Source organism: Apteryx rowi, unplaced genomic scaffold, assembly GCF_003343035.1.
Source record: "Apteryx rowi isolate R43461 unplaced genomic scaffold, aptRow1 scaffold_46, whole genome shotgun sequence".
Classification (NCBI taxonomy): Eukaryota; Metazoa; Chordata; class Aves; order Apterygiformes; family Apterygidae; genus Apteryx; species Apteryx rowi.
Window position 1 is genome coordinate 3,005,181 of NW_020450716.1, and position 20,570 is coordinate 3,025,750.

The 20,570-nt window shown below is 35.7% G+C and overlaps 1 protein-coding gene across 3 annotated transcripts in view; it reads left to right on the plus strand.

Annotated features, from left to right (window-relative positions):
* Positions 1 to 20,570, plus strand: part of SCAF4 (SR-related CTD associated factor 4) — a 47,271-nt gene that overhangs the window by 12,014 nt on the left and 14,687 nt on the right. Inside the window, exons 2-17 of one of the 3 annotated variants that reach the window (XM_026077756.1) lie at positions 73 to 156; positions 764 to 808; positions 1,493 to 1,654; positions 3,438 to 3,573; positions 6,161 to 6,300; positions 7,488 to 7,664; positions 8,027 to 8,124; positions 8,622 to 8,669; positions 9,881 to 9,989; positions 10,351 to 10,518; positions 12,042 to 12,127; positions 13,552 to 13,742; positions 16,010 to 16,110; positions 17,196 to 17,309; positions 18,011 to 18,167; positions 19,768 to 19,922. In XM_026077756.1, coding sequence (XP_025933541.1) covers positions 73 to 156; positions 764 to 808; positions 1,493 to 1,654; positions 3,438 to 3,573; positions 6,161 to 6,300; positions 7,488 to 7,664; positions 8,027 to 8,124; positions 8,622 to 8,669; positions 9,881 to 9,989; positions 10,351 to 10,518; positions 12,042 to 12,127; positions 13,552 to 13,742; positions 16,010 to 16,110; positions 17,196 to 17,309; positions 18,011 to 18,167; positions 19,768 to 19,922 — 1,971 coding nt within the window. Of the gene's footprint in view, positions 1 to 72; positions 157 to 763; positions 809 to 1,492; positions 1,655 to 3,437; positions 3,574 to 6,160; positions 6,301 to 7,487; positions 7,665 to 8,023; positions 8,125 to 8,621; positions 8,670 to 9,880; positions 9,990 to 10,350; positions 10,519 to 12,041; positions 12,128 to 13,551; positions 13,743 to 16,009; positions 16,111 to 17,195; positions 17,310 to 18,010; positions 18,168 to 19,767; positions 19,923 to 20,570 lie in introns of all 3 variants that reach the window. The other 2 variants (XM_026077755.1, XM_026077758.1) reach the window with 2 other exon arrangements.

The following is a 20,570-nucleotide window of genomic DNA, read 5'->3' on the forward strand; positions in this document are numbered from 1 at the left end:
AAATACTGTCTTTTTGTTTAATTGCTCAAACTTCAGAATAGATTTTTAATATTTCTTGTTTTCTTTGTTTAGCTCTTTTCACTCATGGAGATGAAACCTCCTATTTCCCGAGCAAAAATGATTCTCATCACAAAAGCTGCCATTAAAGCTATTAAGGTAACGTACAATAAAACAAAAATGAAACCGTAATAGTAGCAATATTTTTATTATTTTACATCTGAGGTAAACGCATCTCTGGATTTTCCAGTCTCCGTAGCTTCATGGGTGTTTTATTCTAGTTGACTTTAAGAATGTTATGTAGAAACAAGTGGGTGGTGAACATCGTCTTTTGATTTTAGTCTAGAAGCATAATGACAGCTTAATTTTTGAATCATTGCTTTCTAATGCTATACCCACTGTGGTGTTGTGATTTCTATTTGACAAAATATAAAATGTTGCAGCATGCAACTGCACCTCATCATATTAGAGGTCTTTCTTAGAAAGTAAACCCCCAAAGTTGTCACTAATGCCCTGAAAGCAGTTTCTTTTGTGTACACACTGAAACACTTCTAACAGAAAGAATGACTTGTCCCAGTCCRTTCCCTCCATGAAATCTTTTTCTCAATGCTTGATTAACTGTGCACTGTTTCTTTCTAGAACATGAGTGCAATATTGTGTTTGTAGTCCTTCCTAACTGGTAGTAAGCACAAAGAACTAAAAAATTTCTAAAGCAATGCAGCAGTGTCAAGTAGATGATGAATTAATCTATCTATTTCTTTTTCAGCTCTACAAGCATGTTGTCCAGATTGTAGAGAAGTTTATCAAAAAGGTAAAAATAAACAAATAAAATCTACAGATAAGATATTCACTGCCTTTGCCAATAGATATTATTAATAATGCTAGTTAATAGCAAAAAAAGGCCATGGTTATTTAGGAATTGAGGGAGGAATCCTGGTTTGTTAGAATTTTACACATTTGCATAGCTTTTTGACCGAATTGAAAGCTTTTTTAAGTTAAGATTCTTAAACTTTTTCTTACATATTTGCCATTTTAACTCATTAATGAAGCCCCATACCGATTTCTTCTTAATTAGGATAAAATTGAGTCTGACAACTTTTTGTAGAAATTTGCATGTGAACAGGGTATTACAGTTCACTTTTTCTTGTCCTTAAATAATAGCAGTGTGTTAACAACTATTGCTCCCTTTTGAATGTATTTAAATATTTGTTTCCATATAAAAGATGGTAAAACTTGTTTCAAAACAGAATTTTTTTTTGTTGGCGTTGCCATAAATACTAGATCTGTGGATCAGTGGGGAATACATCATGCTATTTGATATTATGCTGGACATAGTCTTCTCTGGAGTCTTTATAGTTCTAGAGATAAATTAAAATTGTTTTGTTCTATCAAGTATGCTGTAAGTATAGAGAGCATATTTTCTTGAAGAGAGCTAAGGCAAATGCATGTTACCTTATTAGTATCACTGCATAATGGAGAATTATTTTGTTTTCAGTGCAAACCAGAATATAAAGTCCCTGGATTGTATGTCATTGATTCTATTGTTCGTCAGTCTCGTCACCAGTTTGGAACGGACAAAGATGTTTTTGGGCCAAGATTCTCTAAAAATATTACCGCAACATTCCAGTATTTGTATCTCTGTCCATCTGAAGACAAGGTATAACTATAATTTATCAAGTGTTGTTGTGAATTGATAACAGCATTACTTTGGTGTTTTCGCTTGTGAAAGCTAATTTGATGAGTCTCTGTCAATTGTAGTGTATGTTACTATATGAGATGATAAAACATGCAGAGAAGGATTATTAAAGGTGTTACTTAAGTGCTGTTCTAGCTATAAAATTACTTTGTGTAACTTAATCATTGTTGTTCTGCATGCAGACATTTGAATGTTTTGTGACTATGCTAAAACCTTTTTCTTCTTGAGGAAAACTTACTATGGAAGGTGGTGTCTCTTCCCCACAAAATGAAGAAAGTGTAGGAGAAGTGCCAATGTTAGTACTGCCAGTGGCAGTAAAGATTCTGCTCCCAGACCTTTTCTAACAGAATTGTGATCTTGATTTCTCCAGCCTTTACAAATCCAACAATTTCATTGCCACTYTCTGTTGTCAAGACTTAAGGCCTCATTTTTCTTACTTTCGCCCTACTTGCTGAAAGAGCAGAACCTCAGAAAGTATCCTGAATTGATGATGGTCCCAGTTGCTACCAAYAGAAGAAGTTTTTTATGCCCTAAGTTGGAATAATTTCAAAAGACTCCCAAGAAAAGTATGTTTTAGGAGTTGCCAAGTGGTTTCCAGAAAATTACCTACTCACCTGTTTTCATAGCTGCAATCCTTTAAGAGTAAAATACATTCCTCCTAACTGATTTAACAGCTTTTGAAAGGCTTTGCTGCTCTGCAGTTTCTTATATGAAACCTGCAGACCTTTAGACCTTAAGTCTGATACTTCAAAATTTCATGGTAGTACTCTTGCAAAATGGAGCAGGCCCTTCTTGTTTCTCTCTTTGTGGTTGCCATTTTGTTGACCTAAATGGATTAGACTATCCATCTCCTTTGTAGAACTRCCTGATATCTCATTGCAAAATTAATTTTAAGATCCTTTCCACTAGGGAAGTAATACTATTTGTAGTGTGCTTACTTTATTGAATTGCCGGTACATAAACAACAAACAGCTCTGCARTTATAAAATACCTATATCAAAAGTTATCTGATATCAAAAGAGAATGATGTATATCATTTTTAACAATCTTTCTGTGAGGTTAACATGTAACTGAAAACAAGAATATTAAATTTACTCATTTTTGGCCTTCATTTTACTTTCCAGTCTTTCAGGGAGCTAACAGTTAGAGGTTCTAATTTAATCTTACTGCAATAATCAGAATATTTTCCACACGCTTTCCTGATCTTTCAAATAATGATGGAGATGGGTTTTCTGGTGTCAGTGCAGAATTGACTGGATTAGTAGAAAAAACTTAAAGCAAACAGTTTTTCCCCAACTTTAAGAAAATGCTAGGGCATTTTCTGTTATAATTGCCCCTCTGTTAATCAGGCTTTTCCAGCTTGTCTTCCTTTTCTTTATCTTCCCTGCTGCATTTGTTTGTTTCACTCCTTTATGACCCTCTGTGAAGAAGTGGTGGGGATGATTGACTTCCTATATTGTATGTCAAACCTGGGTTTTCTGGTTGGCCAGAACAGCTTAAGAAAAATGGCACAAGAAGCTTTTTACTAAAGGGGATAGCAAAATAAATTGACAGTTTGTATCTTTCCCATATACAATGTCTAGCTGACCTGTGTGACAATACAGGTGGTTGTTTAAAAGGCATGTTTGATTCTGTTAAACTCCAATACTGTTCAACCCTTTCTTCTTAATTACAGAGGATAAATTGGGAGTTTGTGAATTAGAAAAGCTTTATTTAGTGTTGATGCTTCCTTTTGCTTCAACAGAGCAAAATAGTTCGTGTCCTGAACCTTTGGCAGAAAAATGGAGTGTTTAAAATTGAGATCATTCAGCCTCTCCTGGATATGGCAGCGGGAACTAGTACTGCTGCCCCAATGACAGAAAATGCTACTAATAATGAAGGTATGAATGACATTACAGCTTTTACTTATTCTTTTTAAAAGGTGGAATGATATTAGAAGCTTGTTAGCAAACATGAAAAATTTTGTAAGGCACCTACTCACAGTTGCAGCAGTAACATTAATAAACTCAACTTTACTGTCACAATTATGTGGAGCAGCTGAACTCATTCTAGATAAATGCTGATACTCTACTTCCTGTGTGCATCTGGAAGTTGTTCGGGTGTGAATGATCATTTATATCGTATGTATGCATATATATATATATATGTGCRTATTTTCTTTAAAAATGACTTTGTCCCCTGTTTAAAAAAAAACAAACAAACACTTGATCTTTTTGTTTGAAATATTTTCTATTCCTTCTCAGTTGCATAATTCTCACTTTCTTTTTTTGTTAGAATCTGGAACAGTAAAGCATGATCTTAACATGTAAGAGCTTCGCCTTACAGAGAAGGACTTGGTCTGAAGGCGATTGCTGTCAATCTCTTTCAATTTGCAACCCCCAAAATATTTTATATTGGCTTTACAGATCCCTGAGCAGTAAATTTATGCCTGATAGTAGACTTCTATATGGATCACTGGTTGAAAATACTGACCTGAAGAGTAAAGTAATGACTGTCTGCTCACAGTATTTTCACTGACTTACGTGATGCCATGTAAATAGCTGGTAGCGAGGCAGTCGAATTGTGAAGGAGAATATGCATACCACACTTCTCTCTCTTTTTGGAGGGCCTTCTTTTTGAATTTGTACTTTACATCTTAGACTTAGCTTTGGTACCTTCCATATTTATTGCACTGAAGTCTGTTAGAGTAGGACTGGCAAAAAATGTAATGGTGTGAGTGAGCTGTGGTGACAGACAGTGAAATAATGGTGGACAGCAGCATAAGTGAAATCTGCTCTAGCAGTGTTTAGGAAAGCATATCTATTGACATGATTTTTAAACATGGTGGGGCAGGGGAGAAATGTCTTAGCATATAAACTTAAATGCTAACAGGCAGCTATACAATTTCAGTTTGATATGACAGGTGAGTGGCACTATTTTTCCATCTCTGTCTCATCACTAGTAGCTAAAAGATTATGTGCCTTCTGCATGGATTTACATGTACGGAATTACTGATTTCAATGAGATTATGCAAATACACCAGAGGGGATAATTTGGCTTGGAAATAAACATGTTAATGAATAATAATAAATACATTAATGCGTTATGTGAAATATAGAGTCTGTTTCACTTGTAATGCTGCAAAGTCTGTTTAGCCCCAAAAAAAGAGAGAAATGTAAATAGCTTCTCCCTTGAGCAAGCAAATATCCTTCTGAATATATACAGGAATTAATTTGGGAGTTAAATTATATTTCAAAACAATCACAAGTATCTTTCTGCAGGATTTTTCTGTAGTATTTGACTTCTGGGAAAATATCAACGATTGTCTCTATTTGCTGTATGTCAACACTGCAGTTATTTAAACTGCAAACAGATTAATGGCTTTAAAGAATCTGGTATTGTGAGGCAAGCATATTTGCTTAGTTTTTCAAACTAATATTTCTGTACTGCTTAGTTTTGAATCACAGTAATATTAAAGCACAGTTACTGCAATATGAGTTTTTTAAAACCTTCTTCCCTTGAACTGTTTTATGATATTTCATTAAAATAATTAACTGTATTTGCCAAAGAACAGTTACTTGCTCACAGCATTTAAGAATTGATGTCATTACTGCTAATTTACTTTGTACTAGTGAAATGCTTATTTAAAAAAAAAAGTGTTGAAATCTAAACCAAAAAGAATGGGGAAGCTGCTCATGAAGTTAAAGATAATAGCATGTCTTAAAATTTCATCTCAGTTTTAGTAAAGCTCAGTGCAAACAGTCTCTTCCTGGAAGAATTAGTAAAAGCTGATTTTTACTGTAGGGATATTTATCTATCAAATGCAGGTTTGGCTTATGTTTACACAAAAATGGCACGTTGACAGACCTTACCAAAGAAAAGTTGCCATGTATCCTTTGGAATAATTTTTAAAACCTTCATTACCAGACTTTTCAGCAAAAGTTCAGTACTGCTAGAAAATATATTCTCTGTGTCTTCTAAATTTCAAGTGGATTGAAGGAATATGATTATAAAAACTCCAGAGTTTCTTTTAAAATAAACCATTAGATCGCTTATTTGACATACTCATCCAAAAGAACGAGTCCAGATTTTTAAACTTTGCCAATAGAACTAATATAAGGTATTGATATTCCTTGATTAACATTGCTTGAGTAATGTTTTTTTCTCTTAACTGTACAATTGTAGGAAAGTTACAAACGCCAAATTTTGATCTAAAATACCACGCTGGACTAGTTTTCAGAAAGCCTGTTTTTCTTTTTTTTGTGTCTTAGTGTACATAATACACAGATGTGGGCAGCAAATGGAGCAGTTAAAGGAAAAAAGGACAGAATGTGCTCTTGGGGTAGTTCAGATAGGAGTACTGACTGACTTTTGGGGCTGAATATATTATTGTAGATAATTCTTTTGAGAAGGTAGATGTATGCACTGAAGAGTAAGATGAATGTTTTGGAGTAACATAGTGCTTTCTCAATCCCATCAAACTCTCAGGTTCGCCGCCCCCTCCAGCAAAGGTTCCTTCAGAGCCCCCTCAAGTCACTGTTAACTCAGTACCTGCTGTGCCACAGTTGCCCAGTTCTGATGCCTTTGCAGCTGTAGCTCAGTTGTTTCAAACAACACAAGGACAACAGGTAACCTGATTTTATTTGATTCCCTTCTAACTTAATTAGTATGTGAAATACTGAATGAGGGGGAAAAAGATGGAAATAGTATTCCTGATCTGAAGCAAAACAAAAACATCCCTGAAGCCTTGAGTGGGAAACCTGTAAGGGTTAAAATCAGCATTTGAATATTCTGTGACCCTTATATCCAGTAATTATAGTATTTGAGGAAAATTCAGTTACGTATTTGTAAAACATTAGCTCTGAATTGATGCAGTTATGAAATTTCAAGTTTATTTTTTGATACACATAATAAAATGTTTGCAGTGTTGGAATGCTTGAGTACTGTAATCTTGGGATCTGCTGAAGTTTGCCAATGAAGTATTGAAAAATGACTTTTGGTCTTGCTGAAAATTCTCCACCTCAGTARTTCAGTCAGGTGGTTGTTGATGTTCATCCTGTGCCCCAGTCTGGCTTGATATAAAATTTACATGCTACACCCCTTTTAATACTGGTAGACTCAGACTTGGTGAAGTTTCCCGATCTYTTTATTTCCCTTAAATATGCCATCTTTTCCCCTCAGAAAAAATTGATTTGTGTTTGTGTTGCTATGAATTCAGTTTATTGGTCCTGAATTTCATCAAATAATCTTCTACCCTGGATTGATGTTGTTTAATTGTTCTTAGTTTGTCACAGCTTTCTATACTGGCTTTCGAGGGAAATTTTGTTAATGTACAACAGTTTATCTAGTAAGACTAGTAAACTGAAAGTGATGTGATTGAAAATTGAAGTGATTTGAAAGTGATTCATAATTGTAAACTGGGTAAGCTTGTAATAAAACAATCTATACTAGAATAGACTCATATAATTTTAAGGGGAAACCTTTTCTGGTCTGTGGGAAGAATTCTTTCTGATAGTCTAAAATGAGGAAGGTTAAGCCAGTTAAGTGTATTTGTCTGTCTCCTTTCAAATCTCCATGCCTTTCCACCAAAAGATTCTGTTGCCACAGTGTAAAATTAATTTTATTGTACTGATTCAGCTATTGAATGGGGGAATTACTATTACCCCAGCTATATATTTTTTTAACCCTGTTTTTAAGATTAAACACCTGCCTAATAAACCTTTTAAATTCTGAACAATACTTAAGAGAGGTAGCATTCATGTTAGTTTTTCTGCTTCCAAAAAAAAAAGATACTGATTCAATATGTATCCTGTAGCTTCAGCAGATTCTTCAGACTTTTCAGCAGCCTCCAAAACCCCAGTCACCGGTCATAGATAACACTGTGATGGCTCAGGTTCAAGCTATTACTGCTCAGTTGAAGACAACAGCAGCACAACCACCAGAACAAAAAGCTGTTTTTGCACCACCTGAGCAAAAAACATCATTTGACAAGGTAAGTCTTAATTTGTTTTTTGTGTTTAACAGCTTAAAACTCAACAGAAGATTGTTTGATGGATGATCTCAATGTCTGCCGTTTGTTAGGAAAAATTGGTGCAAATTTTGTTCCTTGTCTTCTAGTTTGGAGGTTGCTTTCCTGTTCTTTTTCCTCAGGTGTAGACTTCTTGTGCTTTCCAAAGCTGAATAAAATTGGTTTTGAAAAGTTTGGTTAACTTCAGTATTTTCTCTGCTTCTTATCTTTTCTTTAATTCCAGAGCTGCTGCATGAATAGTAAGACATTGCTAATAAGGATATTTTCCTTGCCAACTATATAAAATACTGGAAAAATAGTTGGCTCAATGTAATTTCTTTCAGAAGCTGCTAGATCGATTTGACTATGATGATGAACCGGAAGCAGTGGAAGATTCAAAGAAAGAAGAGTCAGCTCCTTCTCCTTCAATTTCTCAGCCAGCTTTGTAAGTTTTGTGGTCATAATGAAATTGATCCTCCTTGTAACCCAAAGATTTTTAGAACAAAGCTTTGGTTAAAAATCCACATAACTTGAGTGCTTAATTGTTAGAGTCCAAAGTTAAAACGTTGTTAGCAGCTGTTGGGTTTTCTTACTTCAGTATTCCTGTGCAAGTTTGGCATGTTGCATCATTGATTGAGGAATGTGTTTGATAGAAAAAACTCAATTTTGGTTGCAAGATGAGTTTTGTGGTTTTATTGCACAACTGTGTGTCAAGGCATTGTTATTAATCAGCTGGATTGCTTTGCTGGCAGCGGCGAAGATGCTGTTCCGAACGTTGTAGTACTTTTATGTATTAACTATTTAAACTTAAAATTGGCTTTGCAGCTTTAAGATCTCAAATGTTAAATGCCCATGCAAACTAACTCAGACCCCTCTTCCCCTTTTGATATGTATTATGATAAAGTCTTTAGTTACATGATCACATACTAGTTTTTTCCACAGGACCTCTCTCTCATTCAGTGCACAGGCTGGATGGTGCTCAATACCTGGGTTAGTCAATATTTCTTTTTTCCCTGCTTCAGTATGTGGCCCCATGTCTTATTTTCTGTATATGCCATCCAAACCCTGCTCTGAAAAACAGAATCAATAACTTTGTCATCAACTTTCTTACTGTGTTCATCACCTTAAACACTATAATGTTCCACAAGTATTAGTTAATTTAAATGCCTTTTAGGTAAATTTGTAGCATCTTCCCTATTATACAGATGGGAACTCGAGTTCAGAAAGATGAGGTAGGTCAAACATGTCCACTGTTTGTGTATTCCCAATTAGAGATCACTGGACTAGGCTTTGCAGCATGTTTATACTCTGTTTATAGTACTCTAAAGCCGTTGTCCTTACTACTTTGTAGTAGCGTCAGATGCCTCTGAAAATTGGATTCCAGTAGTCTTGTTTTGTGCATACAAAATTAGAGATGCTCTCCATGAAAAATTGAGCTGTCCAGAATCATGTAAGAATTGTAGGGCACCTGTATCTCAAAACACTGCACAATTCCATTCACGTCACCATGAAATTCCTTTATCTTCCTGAAATCTTGTTTAGTTTGTTATATGAACAGCATCCTGTAACCAGGTCCTGTTAACTGCACAAACCTCATTAATTCCCTGAGCACTGTCCATTCTGTGTGTTGAATCAGGAAGTGAATGGCATTGCTGTAATCCCTGTGTGATATACATATCCCTTCTCCTCTGCCCTAAACTCCTCCCAGACTCCAAGTTCCTGCTCCAAAGCTTGGAGAGTAAAGTTTTTTTTGGTTGTAGTTTTTTTTTTTGTTATTTTTTTTGAAAAAGTATGGTTAATTTATTTTTCCTAGAGGAAAAAGTCTCACTTCTGTTGTTCCTAAAAGAGGAATTGGTAAGAAAGATAGTTAGCCTAAGGTAGACACCCTTCATGAAATGTTTCCATAGACTGAAGAGTTTAGCTGGATTGTATAAAGGGGGAAAAGAGGTTTAAACATGTAGCATTTATGTAGCATTTGTTAAAATATTAAAGGACTCCTCTTACAATGGAGGAAGGATAAGGAAGCCATTCTTCCTGGATTTGTTTTTGCTTTCCAGAGGAGAAGTGGGATCTTAATGAAGATCATTTTTCTTTCTAAATTTGAAGCAAGAATGCGTAAATGTACATAGGAATATGTAAAATAAAGGCAAAAAACCCTGTATGTCTCTTGATTTTTCTCACCAAAATATTACTGGTTTTAGTGGATTTCCGGGAGAAGGTATGCAACAGCCAGTATTTCCACAACTCCCAAATATGGATCCTTTTCAACAACGAATGATGGGAATACAACAGGATCCAATGCGCCACCAGGTAACTTTTTTTTATTTGTTAAAGATATTTTGGTTTTAAAATTGTTGTCTTAGTCTTTTGTGTTTTGTCCTTTTCTTTCGTGGAGAAGCAAGGAAGGGATGCTTCTGCTAAGTAAAGACTGAATATGGCTTAGCTCTCCAACTTTCCAAAGAAAGTTGTTTTCATTCTCTGTTCTAATACAGCTTTGAAGAACATGTTTTTTATTTCAGGATATACAYGTAAGATGCTTAACCTGTTTCATCTTTTTCAGGCTTCTGGCCTTATATTGTGACTTTGGAGTAGAGGGACAATTTTACTCCAAGCGAACTAATCTAATGTAATTTTATCCTAACTGGAAGTTTGTGTTCTTTCTTCCCTGAAGGTTCCTCTTCCTCCTAACGGGCAAATGCCAGGTTTCGGTCTCCTGCCTACCCCACAGTTTCCACCCATGGCTCAGCCTGTGATTCCGCCAACACCACCTGTGCAGCAAACTTTTCAGTCTCCTTTCCCAGTACAGAGTGAAACACATATGCAGAAAACACATCAGCAGGTGAGGACCCTTTCCAATAAATAAGTACTTGTGTTCTAATATTTAACTTTCTCAAATATACGTAGTTTGTTCAGAAGAAATATCATGATAACCATGTCTGGAGGTAGCTATGAGGGTAGCTTATCTGAGAGAAATTTGGATAGCCACGGTGCTACATGACAAGTATGATATTCAACAGTCTTGCAGAAGCAGCACGTATATGCTGTATGCCTCTTTCTGTGAAAGACTTTGGATTGCATCTTGGTTGTCCACTTCTCAGTTCCCCTCATCGTCCCTTTTGCGTCCCCATCATGCTTCAGGAATCTTTTGTTCACCRCAGTTCTAACAACATAATCTCATTCTGGAGAGAAGCTATTTGAAAAAGCTAGTTTTGAAGGGCTCACTAGGCCTCTGAAATAGTGGAAGTGGACTCAGAAGTCTGTAAAAGTTCTAAAAAATGAAAGTGTATGTAAACACCTTCCTCCTGTTCCGAAGGTTTTGGAGGGTATTATTCATTCAGTGACTGGCTCCTGTTAAGAAGAAATCAAAGAGCAAGACTGTTTTTGAGCCTTTATTAATAAATAAATAAACAAAAGTTTTAGGAATTCCTAAAGTAGATGCTAACATTCTGCATCTGAAAAAAATTTTTAAAGGAGTTTTTTTAGGAACCTGTAGATAATGTTGAGATACTGAAATTTATGATATGCTCTCAGCAGTTGAATGAGAAAAATGGCACTAAGCTGTATTTATGTGGAGACCTGTGATATCAGGTTCTAGAAATTATTCTTTTTTTCCACTTGAAAGAAGGATCTACTTCTCAAGAGTATCTCTAACTAGTTTGTTAGTCTTGAAGTCTGAGAGATTGTCTGTTCAGATGTTCCCTGCCAGGGTTGCATCATGAAGACTGTTTAAAGTGTGGGCAGGATACAGTATGTTTTGGATTCCTTCCAGCAGAACTGTCTTACAGGATTGGTTAGGGTTTTCTTTGTTTGTTTTTTTTTAAGATCTCCTGTATCTAGAAATTGTGTCCTGTGTTGCTTCCTTTCAACTTAAGCAGGTGGTCATATATTTATAACCCCCGTTCTTTTATCTGTGTTCACAACTTTAAATTATTTCATTTTAAGGGGAAACTCATTCTTTAAATATAAGTACCTTTAGGAAAGTTTTCAGGAACATAATGTAGGCAAAATTTTGATGAACATCATAGAAATAGGATATAGGTTCTTCATTTGTTGTACTATGTAGCTATGACCTAAATCAAACATCTAAATACATTTAAATTAATTTATGAACTGAAGGTGTGAATTTTGCATAAATTGTTTTTAATATGTTTTCACAGTGGTTGTATTAAATTCATTTAGTACTGGACTGTCTCCCTGTTAGTGACTATAAAGTAGTGGTGAAGGTTCTGAGAAGAATTGCATTACATTTCAATTTCACATATATGAATATTCAGTATAATTTTAGTGCTGTTATGTAATTCAGTTAAGGCACAAAATGAAATAAAATGCTCAGAGTAACAACAATCAAACTGAATATTTTAGGATATGGAAGTGGAACAGCCCCCTATTCAAGAAGGAAAAAGACATCTTTCTGACAACAGAAAGTCAAGATCTAGATCTGCATCAAGGTAAATTACTGGAAGTTCTTTTAATGAGGATATACATTATATCAAGTATTGGATTTTAACATAAGAAACTTCAGTGCATCATGTCCAAAATTTGAAGTGCTTTACTAATTTTTTTATGAGTACTGAGGAGAGTTAGGCTGATAGCCTGGAGCTCAGAGAATCTAGTTTTGTGCTGCCAAATCTGCCATGGGTGAGGGGGTAACTGCTAACTGTGAGACAACAGTGACTAGCTGAGAGGTGAGCTAACTCCTTGAACTGTTGCTGAAGCTCATTTCCAGTGCCCTAGGACACAGTCCTGTTATCTGTGTTCCCTGTTGGCTACACGAATGCCCTGTTCTGCATGCTTGCTTTTGTGGTTGCTTTTAGGTGCCCAGCTTTGCTGCACAGGTCGGGTTCTGTTAATGAATGCCAAGAGACACATTTAGCAGTGGTGTCCCTTTTTGTTTTAATCTAAGGTTTAATTGCAAGAAATTATTGTCCTTGTATTATTTCCTGTATGGACAGCTCTAGTGAATTTCTTGGTAAAGTCAAACTGCCAAGGGCTTTACTTGAATATCCCTTTTGCGGTGGGGAAAGACCCTTTCAATCTCTTGCCTCTCAAGAGAGTCATGAGGATAAATTCAGCTAGCTATTGAATGTTATTTGAATGTGCTGGTAATGGGAAGCAGATTAGTGATTTAAGGATTTGTACACCTCTGAAAGCCAGCTGCCTTCTAAGGGAAATTGGAGATCCATACAGTTCTCTCTTACTAGCAGAGGATAACTTTCATATCTGTCAGTGCTGGCTAAATTTTAGGAAGGCAAAATATGATGATTTAATTTTGTCTGTGCTTGAAAGACACTTTTTCTTATGAAGAGATCTGTGATCCAGTGTGCTGTGGTCCTTTGCCTGTCAGAGAGGCAGTTTCCCATGACCTAACAGATATGGCTCCAGTACTAAAGCAAAGCCATCTCCTTTGCCAAACTTCATATGACTTCTTTGGAAGTTTACTCTCTCTTTCAGACCCTGAGTTGCTTAGATTTTGATCCCACTGTTAAATATAATTTCACTGGCAGAATTTATTTTTAACCTCTTTTTTTAGCAGTTCTTTTGTAAAAGCAACAAGCATTTTCCTCCTTTAAGCAGATGCCGTTTTCTTTCTATTATAGCATGACATAGTTTTGATACTTACTTCAATACAAAACTGATACAGAGAAGATCAGAAATTTAAAACTAATTAACTGTTTAGCTAGAATGCTGCTGTAGCAGTTTGCTATAGTTCTAAATGCATGTGAATGGACCTGGATGTATATATTTTTTTTACAACTGAACTCATGCCTGATTAGTTAACTAGATATGTGAAGTGGCTGTCTCTCTCTCTCTCTCTCTCTCTCTGTTGGTTTCTGGGTCAGAAAAACTGAATGTAAATTGTTGTTTAAATTAGGTCACCTAAAAGGAGGCGTTCAAGATCTGGCTCCAGATCTCGAAGATCACGTCATCGTCGATCTCGCTCTCGATCCAGGGATAGACGCCGACACTCTCCTAAGTCTCGGTCACAAGAAAGACGTGAACGTGAGAGGGAGAGAGAACGCAGGTCAAAAGGCCTTCCTCAGATAAAGTCAGAAACTGTTAGTGGTAAGTTTGTTCTTTCTGTTTATTGCTGATGATACTTTGCAAGTTCTACTAGTACCATTTTTCAGATGCTCAAGATTTTCCTTGTTCACATATGGATTTTTTTTGTGCCCAATATTTTCTTTAATGAATTCTAGAGTTCTGTGAGGTTAAAGAAATTACTGTGCTTTCAAACAAATACTATGCCTGTGTAGGAGTACACTAACAAGACATACTTATTTGTATAAAGAAATTTTTAGAAAAATTATAAATGTGAAGGAAAACACTTCTTATATCTATTAGACCCCCCCCCAAAAGAAAAWAWATATATATATATCTATATATATCTTGTCCAGTCCACTTACCTTCACTACGTAATGTCTGCTCGGGGTATCCCAGAAGACAACTCTTAATCTGACTGAAATAATTCACTGATGTGTTACTGTCTCTTTTTTTACTTACCAAACTACCATTTTGCCAAAAACACATGCCAGAGACACTTCAGTATACTGTGGAAAAAAAAGGGGGAGGGGGGCTTATAACTTTTAACTGTTTTGTCTATCTTTGCTCTGTTTCCAGTTCTTATAGTGCTAGAGATCAGAGGCTGAGTTTAGATAAGTATTGTCTGTTTATCAGTAATGTATAGATATAACTTCAGATTTTGGCTTTCTTGCTCTTTGAAGAAACTTAGGTCCTTTCCTTGGAGTCCCCAATGTATCAGGTGAAGACGGCAGACAGCTTAGTGCCATTTGGAATACTTTCTCTGATCCAGATCCCTCTTTCTTTCTCTGTCCCTTTTTCTTGGGTTTAGTACTATTTGATATGGTCCTTGAGACTCATCCAAACAAAACAGGAGTAAACTGTGCTGTTACTTATTTTTGCAACTATTTTAAAGCTGGTAAGAATTAATTCACCACATCCCTGTTCTTCCTTACCCTCATATTAGACAATTTGGCCTTTTTGGACTATCTCTAAGTTGGAAATATTTTGGTTCTAAAATGAGGAAAGAAAAAGCTGAAACAGTTTTCTTTTCTTTTCTTCGAGACATGTAAGGTAAAGTWGATTGAACAACAAGAAGTTGAACACATGATTATAATTTCTATAATGATTCAACGTTGTGGATCTCTTAAATCTGTAGAGGAGCTTTGACCTGGAAAACACAAAGGCTAATGTTCTGAATTCTGAAATAATTCTGGCTTTGCCTATGTTTATAGACAAAATGTAGTTGTTGTCTTCTGAATGTTCCCTGGGGATGTGAAATCTTCCCTGTAATTATCAAGTAAAATGAGAACATTCTTCTTGATGTAAAAGGAACAAAAGCTTAAAAAAAAAATTTTTTTTGTTTAACTAGCCAAAACTTGGGGGATAACGATACCATTAATTTAAAAGAACTGCAAAAGTTGGTAGCTGTTAGTTTAAAAGCTTACCAGCAGTGATGTAAGATATGCTTTTTGCCAGCATCTCTCCCAGATTCTGTCACATCAGGCTCTTTAAGTCTAGCAACTATATATCACTTAGTGGGGAAAACATAGATGATGAGTGTTAAAAGTTGCCATAATAGTCTTCAGAGAATATGATATTTTGAACTCATCTAATGTTTTATTAGCCTGGAGAATGAAGTGAGATATAAGCATGTTGCTTACTCTTTCATGACAAAAAAATCCTTTCAGTAATTTCTCTCTTAACCATAGAAGGAAATGGCATTGAATAGGTCACTAAAGAGGATGTAAGTTCTGTTACTCATTGTAGTTGATTTGTCACCACATTCTGGAGGAAATCTCACTAGTAAGGGGTGTGTCACCATAAGCAGTCTAACTATCATCTTGCTAGTAAGTACCGTCTGTAACTTGTGATGCTGGCCTGTAGCTTGGATTTCATAGTAATTGGAGCGAGTTACCTTGTTGTGGAATACCCACCATATGTGCTGGGATATTTCGTGGAGCAGTGTTAGCAGCAAAGTGTTTTTTCCTTTTTATGATTTGCAGAGCTCACAGTCTGAACTTGCAACCACTTTAATATTAATTAACTAGGAGCTTATTAGTGAGTGCATTCTAACAATGATTGTGATGGCGTTGCTGTGGTTAACTCTCTTAACTCAGCTCCCAGCAGACAAAAAAGAAGTTTCTTTTAAATACTCCTTTTCAAGATTAAGAAATATATTTTAATATTAGCAGACTTTTTCATTTGAATGTCATAAGTGACTGTTAACATGACTATTTTAACATTTTTGCCTTGTGAAATCTGTATTTACAAGTGCTTTTAAAGCCTATGTTAACTCTTTTTGATTGTAGTCTGTAGTACTACGCTTTGGGTAGGACAACTTGACAAAAGGACTACTCAACAGGACGTTGGAAGTCTTTTGGAGGAGTTTGGCCCAATTGAATCAATAAATGTAAGTATAAATGGCATAGTGCAAGCTACTTTGATATGCCTTGGTTACAAAAAGGCTTTTCAGTCTATGATAAGCCAAAATTTTTTGGGTACATTCATAGTAGTCAACAGCTGTCTTTTTTCTGTATTCTAACAATTTCTGTTTTCTAACCTGTAAACTCAATTCATTTGTGCGCTTTGTGGAAAAAAAATAAGACAGTTGCTTTAGTGTAGCTTGCCATTTAAAAAAGAATGCCCTTAAGGTTAATCCAGAAGATGACCTCATTTTCATAAAACTCATGCTTTCTCTAATGAGAATGGATTGATAAAAGGCCACTGAGGAGGTAGGTACAGGGTAAATACTCTGCTACTGAGTTTGTTGTTTTTCTGCTTGGTTTTGTTGTCTGGTTATAGAAATGTAGACCTTCAGCTGGTGTTTTTGATGCTTTTGCTTGTTTCTCTTCTATCATTTCAGATGTAAGCTTGGAAGAACATTAAGAATTCTTGTGTTAAGGATATTTTATATATAAACAATAGTTGTGTTCCAGTAGCTATGCAATTTTATTTAAACAAAACAAAAAATTTAACATGTGGTTGTAACTTTCTTGCACTTYCCAAATTTTATAAAACAAGATGGAGTTTTTTTTCCTCAAATGCATTAAAAAAAAATAAAAATTATAATAAACCTGCAGATAGAATTGAATATGAAGGTATAGTTGGCAATTTTTGAGATTTGGAATAAAGTGAGGTATTAGTGTTTCTTGTTTCTTCCAGCAGATTAACTAATTCTAAGGCCACAGCACTTTCATGAATACTACTTTTTAGCCATTTTAAGGATTAAATATGTAACACTAATCCATCATCTCACATGGAATACAGTTATAAAATTCCCACATAAGAAGTTGCTTCTCATTTACCAGAAATTCCTATTTCAGGAAGATACTTGTTAGCTTAGCTTTTTAAACATTTAACTATTTCATACTTCTGTAGTCCTTTCTGAGAAACTTGCTGATGCTCCAGCTAACTGTAATTGAACTCTTATACGTTATTCATTACTTTGTTATTGTGGTAGCAAAAACAAATGTTTTTTTCTTAAAATACAAACAGATGATACCGCCTAGAGGATGTGCCTATATTGTAATGGTTCACAGACAAGAYGCTTACCGTGCCCTACAAAAACTGAGCCGAGGCAACTTCAAAGTCAATCAGAAATCTATAAAGGTATTTCTTGGAACATGTCAAATTGTTCTAAAATTATTGTAATCTTTACATTTTTAATGTATTCTAGACTTCTATGTATTCTAGATATGCTGTTTTGTAATTTTATGTGAATGAACTCTGTTTTTATTGGTAAGTATTCTTCTTGTTCTGTAATGTGATTCATGGAACTTGTATTCATTTTCCTAGAAGATTGCCAGTAATTATATCTTTGACCAGCACAAAGGATGTCTGTCTTCTAATCATCAGAGTGGACTGTTAACTATGTTTTTCTTGGTGCTGGTTATTTTTTCTTAAAACTGAGTTTAATTATATATGGTAATGCTTCAAAGAGTAATAAATACGGTAGAACTCATTCATTAGCGAAGTTCTTCCTTTTGTAGAACATCATACTAGAGAATGGCACTGTCCTCTGAAGTGAAATAAAATTAGCTGAAGTGACAGGGGAACATTTGAAGAAACCATTTTTATGCATTTTTAAAAATTGTATCCAAGAATCAAGTCAGAATAGTGCATAAGAACTAATTCTGCTTCAAGTAACACTTATTTCAGGGTTTTGTAACTAAACTACTTTTCCTGCTGTTTCAATTAAAGTATTCTCTTTTGCTTCCTAACCTCAAACTGTCATGCTGTTTTGTGAAGACTGAAAATTAAAACCATTAAAATGAAAACATTTTACTGACTACATATATTTTTTCCCCAAGATTGCATGGGCTTTGAATAAAGGAATAAAGCCAGATTACAAGCAGTACTGGGATGTAGAATTGGGTGTTACCTACATACCATGGGACAAAGTGAAACCTGAAGATCTTGAAAGTTTTTGTGAAGGAGGAATGTTGGACAGCGAAACTCTTAGTCCAGGTAAAATATTGCTAGATCTTAAAATGTTTTTAAATAATTGTCCTTTATACTGGTGTACTGAAGTTGGTGTGGCTGATGTTCCTGTGCGAGTTGCATGTAAAAGCCTTCAAATGGCTAAGAGATGCGGTATGTGTAACTTATGGATTGCAGAGAGTGCATAAGTAGTCGGCGACAGTCTGTTATTAGGCGCTGTGCTGTCCTAGTACAAGGGGGCCTGGGCTAAACAAGCACTTGGACTGCTGGTGCCCTGCCAGCTGCACTGCGGTTTGCCCTTGACAGTAATCTGTGTCGGGAGTGTGTAGTACTCGGCAGCCCCTGAGCCAGCGCAGACCCCTCCGGTTTGTGGGAGGTCTCCCTAACAAGGGAGCCCGCATTTGAAGTACTTGCGTAGCAGCTGAGCTGCCAGCAGCTTTATTATTTCCATTCCAATTGCCTTTTGTTTTCATACATGTAAGAGTTTCAGTTCCTTTAGCAAGTGTATTTATTTTGACCTAAGTAGAATCCTTGTTATTTTGTATGTAGGCAGTAAAAATAGCAGGGTTTTTTGTTTGAATTAAGAAAATTACACCTGTTATCAGTAGCTTCAAATCAATTACAGGTTATGTCAATACAGAATTGCTAGTGATAAGCTTTAGTGCTAGCTGTTGTGGTTTTAAAAGTAATATTAAATAAATGCAGTACTTACATAAAAATTGAAATTATCTTATGTTCTTTGAATTGGCACTCTAGATTACTTTGCTGATTTTAACTGTGCAACCGTTGAATGATGTGCTGTCTAGCTACTGAAACGTGATTTGACTGTTATGTCATTCTGTCCAGTTTGCCATAGCTAGGTGGTTATTATTCTAAACAGTAACATCTCTTCATGAGAATTGCACACAAGTAATTCAAGTGTGTTTTGTAAATGAAAGTCCAATTAGTGATAAACATAACCTCAGTGTGTTCCAGTCTTCTCGTTTTTTTTTCCTCTTTTCCATGATGCCTCTTTTTTGTCCCCCCGCCTTTTTCTTCCTCAGCTGGCTTTTCCCAAGAGGTATTGACAGACAGTAGGAGCTGTGTTTCTGCTCTAAAATCAGTTTAAACCTGTAGCTGATGTTCCTCTTATTTTGCTGTGATTCTGTATTGTTGTATTCTTATTTTGTTTTGTTAAGAGTTGTAAATGTTGGGTTTTCAAAAATAACTTTTCAAATAAATGAAAAAGCTGCTGCCTTGCCCTAGAATAATGAAATCTATTGAAAGCTTGTCCCAAAACAACCTTACTGTTTTTGTTACAGATAATATGCTTTAGAATCCTGGACAWGCATACATGCAGTCAGTGCAAAGAATTGAATTGTGAAATGACTAATGGAAGGAATAGGTTTACTTGCCGTGTTTCAGAGCCAGTGGTTTGTTGTACTGTATTTAAAGTAATTTGGAGTTTTTATCTTCAGAAATACACTTTAAATAATTTTTATTTCTATAGGCTTCTCTTTATTTGAAAAATGATTTTATTTAGCTTGGTTCATTGTTTTAAACATCACAAAACATACTGGTTTTACATGGCAGGTACTTGACTACTTGTCCACTTCTACTGAACTTTTTTTTTTTTTTTTAAATGTAGAGTGGAAGGGGATTCCCAAGAAGTCTGAAAATGAAGTAGCTCAAAATGGAGGGGCAGAAGCTACGCATAATGAACCAGTGTCACCTATACCTAAAGCTTTACCTGTTCCAATTCCTGTTCCCATGCCTGCACCAATAACTGTACCTCCTCCACAGGTGAGAATTGCTTCTCATTTGCTCTGGATATCGCAACAAAAACTTAATTTAAATTATAATTCAGGATGGCAATACATAAGTTACAGAGAGGGAGGACACATGATGATTGATAGCTTAAGTAGTTGATTTTGTTTGTGTTTCCTGTTGTTGTCCTCAGTTGTAACTGCTCTTGTTGGCAGACTGGCCATGCTGGTGATTTATATAGGTAATTTTCCTGTGCCATAAATCCAGTATGCACCTGAAATCAGTTACTTGACCTTCCTTCATAAAAGAGCAACACAGTGTAAGTGAAGAACACTTCCTGTTCTGCTAAGTCACAGTGGCAATGGAAGACTTGAAAAACCAAGCCCATTAGGGTTTGGAGCACATTTTGTGCCCAGCAGGAACAGAGCTTCTGGTTTCATTCCCTTGAAAAGGGATACCCAAACAGCCCTGGGAACTGAGTCAGTGCATGGTTAGTGGGAATGATGGAGGATTTGCTTCAAAACCTCGCTGCTGCTCTGAACCAAAATGCTAATGCAGACGTAGCCTCTCAGATCTTTCCTCAAAGTAATGTAAATCTCTACTTCTAATATCCATTGTCTCAATCCAGAATAAATTATTACAGTAGATTCTTTTTATTAATGGGAAGAGTTGCATCCTCTCAGT